This window comes from Mytilinidion resinicola, assembly GCF_010093595.1.
Source record: "Mytilinidion resinicola strain CBS 304.34 unplaced genomic scaffold BDZ99scaffold_2, whole genome shotgun sequence".
Classification (NCBI taxonomy): Eukaryota; Fungi; Ascomycota; class Dothideomycetes; order Mytilinidiales; family Mytilinidiaceae; genus Mytilinidion; species Mytilinidion resinicola.
Window position 1 is genome coordinate 2325124 of NW_022985438.1, and position 14782 is coordinate 2339905.

At 53.1% G+C, this 14782-nt stretch overlaps 7 protein-coding genes across 7 annotated transcripts; 4 read left to right on the top strand and 3 right to left on the bottom strand.

Moving 5' to 3' along the window:
* Nucleotides 1-894: 894 nt before the first annotated feature.
* On the top strand, nt 895-2478 carry BDZ99DRAFT_407226 (uncharacterized protein). The gene is made up of 4 exons (XM_033716474.1): nt 895-1099; nt 1153-1266; nt 1525-1649; nt 1704-2478. The coding sequence occupies exons 1-4, from the start codon at nt 938-940 to the stop codon at nt 2263-2265; spliced, it is 963 nt and encodes a 320-aa protein (XP_033583396.1). The 5' UTR covers nt 895-937; the 3' UTR covers nt 2266-2478.
* A 380-nt stretch (nt 2479-2858) lies between these two features.
* On the bottom strand, nt 2859-6187 carry BDZ99DRAFT_542951 (alpha/beta-hydrolase; the record flags this gene model as incomplete). Its single annotated transcript, XM_033726769.1, has 2 exons — nt 2859-3933; nt 3985-6187. 2 exons carry the CDS (start codon nt 6185-6187, stop codon nt 3041-3043), a joined length of 3096 nt encoding a protein of 1031 aa, XP_033583397.1. The 3' UTR covers nt 2859-3040.
* A 1534-nt stretch (nt 6188-7721) lies between these two features.
* On the top strand, nt 7722-9169 carry BDZ99DRAFT_136033 (uncharacterized protein). The gene is made up of 2 exons (XM_033712643.1): nt 7722-8436; nt 8502-9169. Exons 1-2 carry the CDS (start codon nt 7942-7944, stop codon nt 9036-9038), a joined length of 1032 nt encoding a protein of 343 aa, XP_033583398.1. The 5' UTR covers nt 7722-7941; the 3' UTR covers nt 9039-9169.
* Nucleotides 9170-9623: 454 nt separating this feature from the next.
* Nucleotides 9624-11366, top strand: BDZ99DRAFT_136042 (uncharacterized protein). The gene is made up of 4 exons (XM_033712644.1): nt 9624-9719; nt 9769-9835; nt 9882-10401; nt 10665-11366. The coding sequence occupies exons 1-4, from the start codon at nt 9669-9671 to the stop codon at nt 11236-11238; spliced, it is 1212 nt and encodes a 403-aa protein (XP_033583399.1). The 5' UTR covers nt 9624-9668; the 3' UTR covers nt 11239-11366.
* A 128-nt stretch (nt 11367-11494) lies between these two features.
* Nucleotides 11495-11863, bottom strand: BDZ99DRAFT_515024 (uncharacterized protein; the record flags this gene model as incomplete). Its single annotated transcript, XM_033724935.1, has 1 exon — nt 11495-11863. The coding sequence occupies one exon, from the start codon at nt 11861-11863 to the stop codon at nt 11495-11497; it is 369 nt and encodes a 122-aa protein (XP_033583400.1).
* An 812-nt stretch (nt 11864-12675) lies between these two features.
* BDZ99DRAFT_515025 (uncharacterized protein) lies at nt 12676-12978 on the top strand (the record flags this gene model as incomplete). The annotated part of the gene is made up of 1 exon (XM_033724936.1): nt 12676-12978. The coding sequence occupies one exon, from the start codon at nt 12676-12678 to the stop codon at nt 12976-12978; it is 303 nt and encodes a 100-aa protein (XP_033583401.1).
* Nucleotides 12979-13039: 61 nt separating this feature from the next.
* Nucleotides 13040-14741, bottom strand: BDZ99DRAFT_566265 (uncharacterized protein). The gene is made up of 9 exons (XM_033727567.1): nt 14570-14741; nt 14473-14500; nt 14342-14373; nt 14081-14142; nt 13953-14030; nt 13887-13902; nt 13733-13835; nt 13662-13681; nt 13040-13611 (listed from the first exon to the last, which is right to left on the bottom strand). Exons 1-9 carry the CDS (start codon nt 14609-14611, stop codon nt 13486-13488), a joined length of 507 nt encoding a protein of 168 aa, XP_033583402.1. The 5' UTR covers nt 14612-14741; the 3' UTR covers nt 13040-13485.
* Nucleotides 14742-14782: the final 41 nt, after the last annotated feature.

A 14782-nucleotide genomic window follows, 5' to 3' on the forward strand; every position in this document is an offset into this window, starting at 1 on the left:
ACCAATTGGTGAATCATGTCGGCTGCTTACTCTCCTGGAGCCTTGGAATTCCGCTACGATTCCCCATAGGGATGCTACAACACCCTGGGCTGAAGTGGCTTACTTTCGCTTCGCTGATAGGGCCCTTGGGCCTGGTTTAGTGACGCCTGCGGGAACTAATACCAGTCTTTGCCCATCAATCCGTATCATTGAGTAAAGAGACTGTAGCTTTTGATAAGGATTAACCGTGGGAACTCTCTACGAAAGAATTAGAAAGTGGTAGTCATTTCTCGTTTTGCTTGATTTGCTCTCTCCATGATTGGCTCGATGGCATCGGAATAATCTTCTAATAGTATCTTTGTGTGGGGGAACATGAAGGTGTAGGTCCATAAATGGGATTAGATTTGAATATGTGATGATCGAATGTATACAATTGCAATAACTCATCAAGACATTTCGAGCCAATGAGGCCATTCCGCTCTCGAAGCAGTAGGAGCTCATTTCAACCCAAAGGCGTTGCGACGGTAAGGTAAGTGTATTCGACAAATATTTCGTGATTGGGGACCTTGCGGTGTCGTCGCTTGCTACACGAGACGGCCATACTAAATCTCCGACCTTTGGTGCAACAATAAGATGCATTACTGCTCCCACCACCTTCCGCTCTCGTGCACGGCTCCGCTGTGATGGGGGAGGAATCAAGCCTCGCGGCAAGAGGGCGTGCTGCAGATGATTGGATCGGAAAAGTCCCGAGCTCTGCGGTCTTCCCTCACGACATGTCCGCTATCCTACCCATCACCCATCACCGTCATCTGCACATCCAAGGAAATATATAAACCTTGAGTCCGTCTTTAGTTATTGTTCTCCGAGCTCGCTGCATCAATTCGTTCATCGTCGCGCGTGCTTTAGTCACTCCGCCCTCCTTCCCGTCATCCCGCGCTCTTCCGCCTTTCGTTGCATCATGAAGTTGTTTACCCTCTTCTCGTATTTACTCGCTTTGCGGGCTACCACGTTTGCGACTCCTATCCCAGATGTGTCGAAGTCGTTGCAGAACATCTTAAAGAATACGGACGGCTCCAAATTGTACACATACCCGACAGACCTTACCAGGGGTATTATTCCCGTATGTTGTCGTGCAAATATTACCGGAAGTTCAATTTACAAATGAAAATAAAGAAACCCTTCCATTCGCACAACGACTACTGGAGAGATGTGCCCTTCTATTCCGCGTTGTCGTATGGTGGTATTTCGACTGAGGGGGATGTTTGGCTGATCAACGGCACCCTGTTTGTATGTTTATTTCCTCACTCAACCTCATCTTGCTTCAGAACGCCTCTAGATTGCATGCTTTCAATCTGATTTCGCACCATATAACAAAGGAATTTCAATAATCATCCTTGAGACTCATTGATTTACCCCTACGTCGATGTTAAATCATGTATCATGTATCATTTCATTCTCTCGTTGCTTTCATCACATGATGTTCTCGACATACGCTATATCAACTATCGGCAACCTTCACAAGCTTAAGCACTCACACTCCCCTAGGTCGGCCACGAAGAGAGCGCCCTAACTGACGCCCGCACCCTCGACTCCCTCTACATCCAACCCATCCTCGACACCCTGCACCGCCAAAACCCGGTGACAAAATTCTCCCCCTCCCCAACCAAGAAGTAACCCCCCCATCCCCTCTCCCCTCACCTCCCCCCCACTGACCCCCTTTCCAGCGGCGTCTTCGACACCTCCAGCGGCCAAACCCTCTACCTCTTCATCGACCTCAAAACCGCCGGCCCCTCGACCTGGCCCGCCGTCCTCTCCGCCCTCTCCCCGCTGCGCGACGCCGGCTACCTAACCACCTACGACGGCACCCCCACCACCACAGGCCCCGTCACCGTCATCGGCACCGGCAACACGCCCCTCGACCTCATCCAGGCCGCGCACCCGACCCCGCAAAACCCGCGCTTCGCCTTCTACGACGCCCCGCTGCCGCTCCTCGCCACCACGTTCAGCAACATCACGGCCGCGGACAGCCCGATCGCCAGCACAGACTTCGCCGCGCAGTTCGGCAGCGTCAAGGGCGGCACGCTGAACGACACGCAGCTCGCGCTGTTGCGGGCGCAGATCAGCACCGCGCATGCCAAGGGCATCGCGGTGCGGTACTGGGACCAGCCGGGCTTCCCCGTGGGCGACCGGAACGCCGTGTGGCGGCTGTTGTGGGAGGAGGGGGCCGACTTGATCAATGTGGATGATGTGGCGGCGTTTGCGGAGTACTGGGAGACGTATGCGTGAGGCGCAGGCCCGGGGTTGGAATACGGCGGAGGCGGCACACGATATCTACAGCGGGGGATGTCGCTGAAAAGTTCTGATCTTTGGGCTGCTATGTGTTGGACTGCTGCTGGGCTTGGCCTGGTCGGTTCCGGGTAGGGATTATGTATATGGTAGTTAATTGATGATGGGGCGCTGCGTGAGCCCACCGCTTGCAAGCTGGCATTGAATCTAGGGACTCGTCATCATTTCACGCATGAGTCTTAGAGCCGTATCACAAGGAAGACGCTCGAATCTCGTCTTTTGTCTGAAGACATCTATTACAGTTCATACATCGGACCATCTAGTCCGCCTCCTAGTACGCCTCCTAGTACGCCTCCTAGTACGCCTCCACCGAGCAAGGACGGCATATTGGCCATTAAGTCCCCCACAAAAGTGCCACGCCCAGTGACCCCAAATTCACAAAAGGGTATCCGCTCACTGACTCCGCGTTGAAAAGAAAAGAGGTAAAGAAAAAAAGAAGAAGAAAAAGAAGAAGAAAAGAGAAGAGAAATTTAATTAGTATACATAAGAGATTAAACACATAAGAAAAGGGGGGGATTAAAGTCGGCGGGAATCAGGATAAAGTCCGGGAATCAGGGAGCTCGTGATATAGCGTGAAGGTCTTGAGAACAAGGTCGTATAATGGACCGTGTCGAATGTCTCTCCTGTCCGTTTCCGCAAATGCTTCATAAGTTCCGTACAAACGTCCGCAGGATTAAAAGAGGCGTAGAGGTATAATGCAATGATCGAAGAAAGGCTAGTGCGAGCCACGCTTGTCGGCGTTCTTGCCACCGGCCTGCACCACAGCGGTCCAGTCTTCCCACTCTTTCGCGACTTCAGTGAGAACATTGCCCATAACAACAGCACTGGCCATGAGACCATGCTGCTCGCCATCGATGATGCGGACCTCGCATCTGCGCATGAGACGGCTGAGCCAGCGCACGTTGTCGACAGGCACGCGCGAGTCCTTGCTGCCGTGGTGGATGACGACGCCGCGGGTTATATCTTCGTATCTAAACCCAATCGTCTGCCGCGTCTCGAGGCATACCATCAGATCGGTAGCTGGGTTGGCATTAGAGGTGGCACGGTCCCAGATAGCGAAGGTGAGACGCTCGTCGAAGGCGTTGCGTCGTTCCCGTTCCGCAATACTCAAGACTTTTTTCATGTGCACAGCAGTCTCGTGGTGGGGATCTGTTGGGTTGTTGGCAGCCAGAGACAGGGCACTGCCAGTGGGCAAGACCTGGTCCATGAGCATTATGGACTCTCTACGGGTGTCTTTGACGGGGGCTTGTTGCACCGGGGCGTGCGTAGACTTGCGCGTTTTCTTGTTAGGGGTTTTTGGTACGTTGCGCGTAATGCTGGCACTGGTTGTGCTTAGGAAGGATGAATTCGCAATCTTCAAAAGCGATGGCGGTAGGGTCCTGAGGAAGCGCTGGGATTTAGGAAGCTGGCCGCCGGGTGGTGCGTCTTGATGAACTCCAATTGGAGCCATTTGGGATGGTGGAATCCAGGGAGCCAACAGATGTACTCTACCGCGGATTTGCTGAGGCATCCGGAGCGCAGCGGCAAGGGCATACACCGCGCCAGCCGAATGAGCAAGAAGAGAAAACTTGGTAATGCCCAGCGCTTGGCAAATGACTAGGACATCATCTTTCTATATGTTAGCGTGGTATATCGACAACTTTGTGGGGTATATCTTACCTGGCCAGCTCAACGGTGTCCCATTCGAGTCAGACTGACTCTCACCGACCCCGGGCCGATCTGCTGTTATCAACCTCAACTTCAACGTTAGTGCCAGCTCGTCGTAGAACGACATAACATATCTCGTCAAACCCATGCCAACACAACAGAAGACAGCAAATCCACGGGGGTCACCAACTTCGGAAAAGCAAATTACCCGGCCAGTCTGGGGATGGCGAACCTTTTGCGACAGACGTGGGGAGTCGAGGTAGGCTTCTACGGCAAGGTCGACCGAGTCTACACTTGACGGTCTCTCTTCGATAACAGGACGCGGAGGGGGTTTCACAGCGCCGCGTTCTACTTCCGCGTTGTGCATCTGTTCTGCTTTCAGAGGTATATCGGGATGAGACCAGCGCTTCTTCTTTGACCCATTAGTTGGCGCGGACGAAGGTGACAGATTTAAGGATAGGTGGCGACTTCCGACGGTGGAAAAGTAGTCCTCGCTGGTGCTCTGGCTCGATGTAGTGCTTAATGGTGGGAACTCAGAAGAGGTAACTCTAGGCTGCGTAGCTGCGCCCATGATCATTGAGTGGGTTTTCTTTCTTGATGCCGCAGAGCGCCCACCCACGGCAACCGATTTGGACCGAACTGGGGTGCCGACACTGTTGGGTTTGCTGCCTTTGCTCGATGAGGTAGCGCTTGCTGGGGGTGAAGACGGCCGCTCCAGGGCCTGCAAAGCCAATTGGTAGTTTATTGGGAGGGGTGTATTCTCCTCTGCATCGCTCTGTTCTCCCAATTGCTTGAGCAGTTCGCGCTGCTCAGCCAAGTTGGGAATCCTTGACGTCCTCCTGGGAGGGGGGATTGGTGACGAGGAAATGCCCAACACTTTATGCGCTTTGGCGGCTTTTTGGTCCTGTGCACGTATTTCTGACACGCTTGACACAGTTGAGGCTGGGGACAGCGGTGGGCTCGTAATTGGTGAAACTCGCGAGACGCTTCGAGAGTCCCCTGCAGCCATGCCCACGGGCATTTTGCCGGCAGACTTTTCCCGCATCTGCTTTCGCTCCTTCAACTCCTTGATCCTTCGGGCCACTTCATTTTCTTCAGCTTCAAGCTCCTTAAGGATCTTGTCCTCGGGGTTCATTTCGACTTCGTCCTCCTCTAACACAGTCTTGGTCTTAGACGAGTCGTGGCTCTTGCCGCGACGGGTATGGCCCCGCTTGCCTTTGCGCGATGGGCTTTCGTGGTGTCGCAGCGACGATTGGCGCTCTGGGATCAGTCCACGTCTAGTAGGGCTATCGTGTTCATCGCTGCTCCTAGATGCAACTCCATGGCGCAGTGGGCTGGCTCCTCTCTGGTTGTACCGTTCTGCGGATCTGGACGACTCTGCGACCACTGGCTCTTCATCAATCGGCTCTTCAGTCGGAATGTGTTTTGGACTCGGTGGCATGATGCCTGCCTTCGGCGCAGACAGCAGATCAGATCCGTACGAGCCGCTAGCGTTAATACTAAGAGGGGCTGACTGTCGCTTTCGATCGGTGTCCTTCCCCTTCAGCTTCTCCCTAGAACTCATATACATCAAGCCTCTAGTCCCCCGAGCGCTCCGCTTGCTATCAGACGAAGTTCGACTAGCAGTAGAGTGGCGCGGTATCCCAGCTTCAATGCTTATATTCCCAATACTACTGACAGATCTAATTGACTTCACGGATTGCAGAGACGTCGTGCTCTCGCAACCTGCACGCATGTAGTTCTTCAGCGAGTGTTCCTTCTCTTTCTTTGCAGGCTTCGGGGCGGTCAATGGTGATAGGCCCGAGGGAGGTTTCGAGGTTCGTACTACAGGAGGTTCGGCAGCATCGTCAGGGTAGAGGAGGTCATTATCTCTCGGATGGCGATTAGCCGCAGGGTCGATTCCCGTGGCTCCATTGTAGGCCAGTGGGTCGCCGTTGAAGTGTGTCTGGAAGGGACTTGCGGGAGTCGAGACGCTACCGCCATGGACGGAGGGGAAGTTCTCGAAGTGGGTGTGGGCCGGAAGGGAGATGGCAGACAGGGAGTCGATGAGGGAGGATATGACCTCGGGCGAGGCAGGCTGGGGCCGCACATGGTTCGGAGAGCGCTTTTTGGACGGGCCATCGGTGGCAGAGGGCAAGGAGCGGCGGCGGCGTGCACGAGGCGACGCGGTCAAGGCATCTGCAGGCACAACTGGAACCGGCGGCTCAACCTCCATGGTGGCCAGGCCGGTGGGATGCTCGAAAAGGATGGTGGCTATCGACGTGCAGACACGACGAGCGTAGGCTAAAGCAGGAGGTCGCGGGGTGGCTGCTGGGGCGTGGACTGAAGATCAGTGCATGGTGGGTATGCACGCGGTGTGTCGAGACTCGAGAGTGCAGGACAGCTGCAGCTTTCAGGAGACGCCGAGGCAGCAGCGGTCAGGACGAGGTCGGCGGCGCGCAGACGGGCACATGGAGGTGGTGAAGAGGAGAGGGCGGAGACAGAGGGTGCGAGACTCTTGCGACAGGGACGTTCCCCAGGCAGGGCGGCCAGTTCTATCAGGAGGCCCTTGAGGTTGCGCTTTCGGCACCACACGAGCGGGCCAGGGGCTTGCTCCAGCGCTGCCAAGGCGCCGTCCCAATCACCGCACAGGGAGCTATTTGATATCCAGACACAGTCCCTGTGTGAGCAAGTCCCATTGCACACGCCGCACCGCTTCTCTTCTTGCGGTGCGCCCAACTCGAATACCGTCCTGCAGTCGCCCGCTATCTTAATGCACTTGATCTCCACGGCACCACTCCGACCGTCAGCTCACGACGCACCCCTGAGTAGCGAGTGATGACCCAAGGACCGTTCCGCGACGCGAACCTAGCGGGTGGAGCTTGAGTCCCTACACTGCCAGGGGCCTACAGCTGCCACGGCTTTAGTGTTGAATGTTGAATGCCGTTGTTGCGTTGCGAAATGTGCCAGACCAGCACTGAACCGCCACAACCTCATGCCAAGTCTTCCAGTCGCGATTGCTTTTGGCAAGAACAGTACACTCAAAGAAACAATCGCTAGAAACAATCGCTAGAAATGCTGCCGGAGATATGACCGTCACGGTGTCGGACCGAGTCCGGTTGGCCCCGAGTCGGGGCGAATCATCAATTTCAATGCGAATCACGTACTTCCTGGGCACCAAACAGCTAAGAGCGCTGCTGGATCCGACGAGAATACATGTAATACCTTACATATGGGCATGCCATACTCAGGGGGAGTGAACCTGGCATGCGAAGCTTCACTGTTGATCGTCGGTCTGAGGTAGCCCGCCAGAGAAGTATCCCGACTCCGCATACTCATCGAATTTGCCCTCAGCAGATGCAGTAACTGTCTCACAAGGTGCCTCACCCCGATTTTTTTTTCCCAATCCTGCCGACGTCTGTAGCACCCTGACATAATTGTTGAAGCCTGTATGAGATGGGGATAAAATACTACGACAGTACGAAGAGTGCAACACTCGACGAAAAGTAGAAAACTGCCTTTAAAGGCTTCTGGTAAACGTCTAGGCATTCACCAGCTTCCGAAAGTTCATCGCCAAAACTGTAGCTCACGTATCACGGCAATTCGGGGTAGTAACGTGAATGGCCGAGCACTCCTGAGAGTATTTAGAGCACAGCAATGGGTGGTCCACGGCCTCGAACGTCTCTTCAAGACACTTCGTACCACCTCGCAAGGCCACCCCAGACAGCGGCAAAGAAGCGTACAATTGACTGAACACATCTGGTTCCCTACCCATGGACTTTGGAAGCACCTAGCCAGTAGTGCTCGTCCCGTCTACCCCACGTCCAGCTCCAGGCTCGCGGTTGGGAGGAATATCCCTGCAACCACCCTAGTACTGGCTATCGACGTCATCGGGTGAGCCCGCTATCACCATAACGCGACCAACTCCCTCAACTTCTCAATCTCATTCTGTAGCTCCTCTTACAGTGGTCTCGAATAGCCAAACTCACCATGGGCGCATTACTATCGACTCTGTCCCTCCCCATCGCGTCAATCTTCGCCATCCCAATGCTTTCGAGCTGGTCGACATCGTTGAATCTGGTTTTCTTCAGCATAACATGGACCACAATTGCCATGACCTATGCGCCTCTGCAGATTGAGTTCTTTGCTCCGCTGGTCATTCGGCTACTTCTATACATACTACCAGCTGCCCTGTTCCTTCTATTCGATCTCTCCGTTCCAAGTCTAGCCGTGGAACTGAAAGCGCAAGGCCAGTACGCGCTTCCTGGACGTGTGGGCCGAAAGAAGCTTTCAAAAGTGGTGGCATGGAGTTGCTTCAACATCTTACTGGGTGTCACGATCCAGGCTGCTATTGAGTTCCTGGTGACAGACGTCCTACGGCTACGCAGCGTACTTGCGATCAAAGGTGGCTCTTGGAGCATGAACCACCTTCCAAGCCCCTGGACGATGGTAAAGAACATTAGCGAGGGATTGGTATTACGAAATGTAAGTTACTAGTGCTCTATCGAGGAAGTGACCTAGAATTGAGAACTTGAGCTAACACTGTCCAGGTCCTCCAATACTACATCCACACGAAGCTCCTCCACTCTCCTTCCAACACTCGTCTGACCTACTGGCACCAGACCTGGTGCCATAGTATTCGGACGCCATTCTCCTTCACTGCCGCCTACGATCATCCCGTTTGCTACCTCCTGCACAAATTCCTTCCCATTTACCTCCCAGCGGTCATATTCCGCTTCCACATCATGGCCTACATACTTCTCCTCTCCATCTTCTCTCTCGAAGAAGTCTTCACACACTCGGGCTATAACGTCCTCCCCTCGACGATCATGTTACGGGGTATGGCACGAAGAACGGATGCGCATATGATGAGCCAAGGGAAAGGCAACTTCGCCCCAGTTGGTGTTCTCGATTGGGCCCACGGCACCTCTCTTGGAGCTGACGTTATGGACGACGTTCAAGAGGAGATGGAGAAACATGACGTACAGCAACGAGCTGGTAAAGCCGCGAACAATGTTGGAGGTACCATCGATGATGGTGTAAGCAAGTTGAAAGGCCGAGCGAAACGAGGCAAAGGAAAAAAATGAGAGACTACAGTGGTCCTGTCCGTTTTCTGGCGGGTCTGAGTGCAAAACACCTTAGCCATTCCTATTTGTTTAGAATGAGTGATACCCCTTTGGTCTGCGTTTGGCGTGCTTGCTGGTTTGATTTTACATCTTCGTGTAGTAGCAATGATTGGAACTTACGGGTATATCTACATACCTTAATGATGGTACCTCTCTGTTCAAGTGTCTTTTGCTGGACCCACGAATCCTAGAACCTCAATTAGTGTTTAGGGAATCAAGACGTTACATCACACACGCAGGCTCCCTTAAACAAAAAGCGTCAATCCACGAATTTGAGATTCTATTTTGAACTTCCCTTAAAATACTTGAGATATGCGCTCGTTCTAGACTTCTACATACTTGCATAGCACCGCTTAGGATTCTCTGATACATTATTAAAGACGGGAAAACGATAGAATTGAGAACTCTGGTAGCTTTCTGCACCGCCTCAGACGTCATTAAAATAGACTGCCACTTTATGTTCAACGGATCCTGACACGTGACCCAGGACAGTGCCAAGACAATTTAGTGCAGCTGCCGCCGTTCACATCGAAGCTCCGCCTAGGAACTCACTTCAACCACCACAACAACAACCATTTCTCGCACTGCAACATGTCGATCCAGCCTCTTATCACGTTCAAGGCCGGGAAGTGTGATCTAACTGTACGACTCGTCATCACGATGTTTCGGAGCCTCTACTAACAACTTGTAGCCTGGCACCCCTCCAAGAATCAAGCCCGACGACACCCCCGGCTTCATATACCTTTACATCGGCGATGGTATGTCAGCTAACACGACGGCTATGACTTCGCTCACGCATTACAGAACTTGTTCACTTCTGCTGGCGGCCGCGGTCAGCGTCTGCTTCTGATCCCGAGCTTGACCTTCTCATGATCCCCGGTGATGGATCGTTCCTACCATACACTGGTCCGGATGGCGGCGCAGATTCGGATAACCTCAAGTCCCCAACAAACGGCCGTATTTTCGTCCTGAAGTTCTCGTCAAGCTCCCAACGACACCTCTTCTGGCTACAATCCAAACCCCAACACCCCAATGGCGATCCGAGCTGGTTCAGCGAGCGTGACCAGAAATTGGGCCAGGTAGTAGATATGCTGCTGAGCGGCGAGGAGGTTGACGTTCAAGAAGAACTGCGAGAACTCCAGAATCGGCAGGGTCCAGGCCGACCGGACGACGATGACGAGACCATGGAGGACGTGGAAGGTACTGATCAAGGCCAATCGCACCACCGACAAGGAAGCGGTGGAGCTGGCCCTGGAGCTACTGGTGGCGATGTCCGAGAAGAAGGCGAAGAGTCTAGAGAAGGTGGTGCTGATGGCGGTCGAGCGTAGGTGCCCATTTCGAATCGTTGCGACGACGTGGCGGTGTCGACTTATCCGCGGGTATACGAATGGCGCTAGATGGAGATAGTAGACATTGGTGAGGCGTTCATAGTGGACTAGCACTACCGACCACCCCCCTGGACATGTCATCCAAAAAGTGTATACATAAATACATCAACGAAGCACCTGCTCTACGGCTTTCTTCGCAGCATCTGATCATTTCTTGCGTTTCTTACATCTGAGGAAAACACTGGCTAATGGATGGCAGTGATTCTTCAGGTGCTGGAGCCAACGATGCCTCTGCCATCGTTCAGAACTTTCTCAATTCGCTGAAAGGCGGAGCTGGCGCGAGTGGCTCCCAGCAGCAGCAAGGAAAGCCATTCACAACGCTGCCCGACCTATTACCATCGACAACAACTATCCCTGTCATAGACCAAGCCGACCCTGCCTTCATCGATCGTCTTTGCTCACACCTACCGCCGATGCTACTCCTACTCGCTCAGGAGATCGACGATCTTGAAGAAGTAGACCCTACGTCCGACACCGCGCAAGCTGCGATCCAGGCTTTGAGCATCGATCAGAAGAAAGGCATTCTTAAGCGTGTTCTACGCTCTCCGCAGCTACATCAAAGCCTAGGTAGTGTGACTGTGGCGCTCCGCGATGGCGGCTTGCCTACCGTAAGCGAAGCCTTGAAGATCAAAGTAGCAAATGGAGGATACATCAAGCACGGAGGTATGCCGCTTGGAGCTGGTGAGGCTGTGGAAGCATTCTTGGAGGGCGTAAAGAGCACGGTTCTGGAAGAAAAAGCGAAAGGTGACGAGGGTAAGATGGATACGGATTAAACCATGGTCAGCACGTAGATATGAAGGACAAAACAGGGTTCGTAACTCAGCACTCAGCATGGCGTGGTGCATACTCAAAGTTCTTGGATAGAGTCTCTGATGTTCGTCTTGCAATCTCTATGGTGTACATCAGTGAGTGATGATCACTCTCCTAGCTCCCGACTATCGTACCCTCGCTCCAGCGTGCACTCATGCATCAGATACCCGGCTCTCCAACGCCCTCCAAATCCAAAAGGCTCGCTACGCTCTGCCTCATTCAGTTGACCACTTTCAACTCTCCGGGTCCTCCTTCCTTGATCTCTTCCTCTTCCCCTCCGTTATCCTCCTCCCTTTCCTCTTCCTCCTCGTCGGACACAACCTCCACTCCCTGAAATTTCATAACCCACTCCAACGGCCTCCTATACGCCCAAGACTGGCTCTCATTGTACGCTTGCCACATTCGCCCCCTCAACTTCTTCCACTGCGGCTGCCCCAGACATTTCTTGCAGGGGTAGCTAGAGATGGGCAGACTGTGCTCGAAAGGGCGCTTGCAGAAGATGCTAGTGATTTGCGCGATGTCGCAAGGGGTCGTGCAAATTTCGCTCGTGCAGCCACAGGCGTAGATTTGGGTGAGGAGTTTGCACATTCTGGTGGTAGTCTGGTAGATAGATAGGTCTGGAAGTGGTGAGTTCTCGATGTGGAGACAAAAGGGGTTGTTCGTTTACTGTAATGGAGCAGTTGATAATGGGGACCGTAGGTAGAGCTTCTTGCGAGGTAGGTTCTACGAGTGGAAGAGTTGGACTGTTCTACTGTTGTTGGGGGAGCTAGACGCACGAAGGGCTCTTTTATCGATGCTATTCGGAAGAACACGTCGGCGTCTAGACGTGGGAATAGACAACGAGGCCCTTTAGCCAGCTCTTTCTCTAGTCATATTGGTCTTGTGAGACATGTCGATAAGGTGAAGAAAGGGAATGGAAAAAAGAAAGGACCGTGCACCATTGTTCTAGCTATACAAACCGCGGTCCAGATGAGCTTTGCGTTTTCTATCACATTTCTCGAAGGCTGTTGTTTACCAGGCCTACTATAACGTCAACAAGCCTTTTGTAGCGGCGGAATAGAGTTCACTGCTTCAGGCCCACTCTGTGATTGGGCCCTGAAGCGCATCAGTCCACTCTTCCCTAGCCACGCGACCAACCGCCTCTCGCCTGGCGACGCCAGCGAACGCTTCTCACTATAAGAAAACAACCACGACACCCACCCGATGGACGACTCACCACCTCCACACCCAACAACCAACAACACTCGCTACCAATAACCTCCACAACCTCGAGCCCTCAAATCCTCACTACACCAAAAGAACCAAGAAACCAAGAACATCACACCCACCACAAACCACACCCCACGTTCGCTCAACCGCGCCCCCCTCCTCAATCTCTTTTCCCCCAAACCGCATCCACAATGTGCCTCGCCCGCCTGCTCCTCTTCACCTGCGGCTGCCGCACCCCGGCCGAGCGGGCCGACGACTGGATCCGCCGCTGCCGCCAAGGCAAGATCTTCCACTACTCCGAGTGCACGGCGCGGAAGACGCGGACGTATGTTTTAAGCTTCCCGTGCTGGTCGTGCTACCACGCGCTGAAGCTGGGGAAGTTGCAGATTGGTGAAGGAGAGGAGATGAAGGAGGAAGACGACGAGGGCGATGAGATGAGTGAGAAGATGGAGGAGGTGTGGGTGGAGGAGGGTAGAGGGGAGGGCGATAGGTAGGGGAGGGTGGGGGCTTTTGAATGAAACGGGGTGTTCTAAATTGTTCTTATGGGTGGGGGACGGGGGGATGGGCAATTGGTATATGGAATTCTTGGAGTGAGGCCGTGAAGGGGGGCCAGAAGAGGGTAGGAGGTCTTTGTCTTTCGGCTGCAATCGAGGTCTGGGCTTCTGCTCTTGGGTACACCCTTCAACACTGCTTGAGGGATCCTACCTTACTCGTGTCTCCCTGAGGGAGGACCACAGGAGGGATCGTAAAGCAATCATCACGATGAGCTATACATCGAAGCCCCTCCGCCAGTCGTAAGAGTCTGGTGCAGACTTACAGCTTGGCGCTGGTTGCTTACCCAAATCATACAGCATCCTTAATGATTCTTTCTTGTTTTCCTTAAGATAACATGTCTTTGAGACCTTTCGTACTGATAGTCTCATCAACTCCTCTCTATGCTCCGCTCCAGCATTCACGGATTCATGCCGTGTCATAACAGTGCAGAACCCCGCACGTCCCTCTTACCCTGCACGCGCGAGACTGACCTTGTACTCGACAATGACCTCCTTGCTGTTCGGCTCTTTGACGAAATGGCCCGCGGCGACGAAAGTGCCGTTCGCCAGCGCTTTGTAGGCTGGGTTGCCGGTCTATGAAACTGTCAGCATTGCGAACATTAGTGCTCCGGAGCCGGACGAACCTCGAAGGTGAAGGTGGTGACTGGGTACAGTTAGTAGGTTCTCGAGGGCTGGATAAAAGACATTCACGCACATGAGTCTCCGAAGCCTGTGGTCTTTGCATCGGGAGAGCCTGACAGAATGGCTTTGACGCCGTCTGTGAGAGCGACGGTGCCCTTGTAGTACATTGCGAGGATCTAGAAGGGTTATGAGACGGTTTGAAAGCACTTAATCAAGATCGTGCATACAGTGCCATCGTTGTTCCTGCTGAATGTTAGCAGGGTTGATCCGGTGTTGTGTATTGTCGCACATACTTGACTTGAGAACGTACGTCCAGCCTCATGGCCTCGCCGCTGGCATCATTATGGATATAGTCATATCCGACACCGTGGCTATCTCTGGTTAGTCGGTCGTATGTGAACCTGCGGATGGATGTACGTACAGCTCAGCGTCGAGTTTCGGCTCGAAACCGGGTTCGCTCTTGACGGTTCCGCTTGTCATAGGCTATTGAGGTAGTTGGTAAGTACAGTATGTCTCTCAATCAGGGGCTGATAGAATTTAAGTGAAGGAATTCTCAGAGCAGGGAAGGCTCGGAATGTCGCGTTGACCTTCTCCTGTTCACTCATTCCAAGTAGAACTTCATAATAAAGAAAAGAGAAGCTCGATAAGGCATGAGAGATACGAAAAGCTAGCTAACGCATACCACAATAGCCAAAGGGCTTCCCTTCGCATCACCTAAATGAAACCAGTCAACTCAGTTCTCGTGAGAAGCACGCAGCCGTTCAATTTGAGTCAAGAAACTATTGCAATAGTCTCAGCCACTCGAATACTTACCGACTGACAAAGGAGCATCAATCACGACCTATAACATATAGCATCAGCAAATCAATTTCCCAGCACCGCACCAATCTCTCTTCTTAGGACTACTCACCCGAACGGTAAAGGCCGGCTGAAGGGAAGGGAAGTCGGACATGGTGGCGTGATATATTTCGTCGTAAGTTCTTTGTGGAAGATTCAATGCTCAGCATACGATGTGACAAGCAGAAGTCTCTTTGAAGAAAGTGGGAGGGTTGGTGACGAGGTATAAATGCCTTTCGTTGTTGGAAGGCCTGAGGGTCACAGCATATGCCGGTCTGACATTAGC

Coding starts and splice junctions, on each gene's coding strand:
- BDZ99DRAFT_407226 (XM_033716474.1), top strand. CDS start 938: ATGAAGTTGTTTACCCTCTTCTCGTATTTACTCGCTTTGCGGGCTACC. Junction 1,267..1,524: donor TGATCAACGGCACCCTGTTT/GTATGTTTATTT, acceptor ACACTCCCCTAG/GTCGGCCACGAAGAGAGCGC. Junction 1,650..1,703: donor TCCCCCTCCCCAACCAAGAA/GTAACCCCCCCA, acceptor CCCCCTTTCCAG/CGGCGTCTTCGACACCTCCA.
- BDZ99DRAFT_136033 (XM_033712643.1), top strand. CDS start 7,942: ATGGGCGCATTACTATCGACTCTGTCCCTCCCCATCGCGTCAATCTTC. Junction 8,437..8,501: donor AGGGATTGGTATTACGAAAT/GTAAGTTACTAG, acceptor AACACTGTCCAG/GTCCTCCAATACTACATCCA.
- BDZ99DRAFT_136042 (XM_033712644.1), top strand. CDS start 9,669: ATGTCGATCCAGCCTCTTATCACGTTCAAGGCCGGGAAGTGTGATCTA. Junction 9,720..9,768: donor CCGGGAAGTGTGATCTAACT/GTACGACTCGTC, acceptor AACAACTTGTAG/CCTGGCACCCCTCCAAGAAT. Junction 10,402..10,664: donor GGTGCTGATGGCGGTCGAGC/GTAGGTGCCCAT, acceptor AATGGATGGCAG/TGATTCTTCAGGTGCTGGAG.
- BDZ99DRAFT_566265 (XM_033727567.1), bottom strand. CDS start 14,611: ATGTCCGACTTCCCTTCCCTTCAGCCGGCCTTTACCGTTCGG. Junction 14,143..14,341: donor GAAGCCCTTTGGCTATTGTG/GTATGCGTTAGC, acceptor CTACCTCAATAG/CCTATGACAAGCGGAACCGT. Junction 13,612..13,661: donor TCACCACCTTCACCTTCGAG/GTTCGTCCGGCT, acceptor ACAGTTTCATAG/ACCGGCAACCCAGCCTACAA.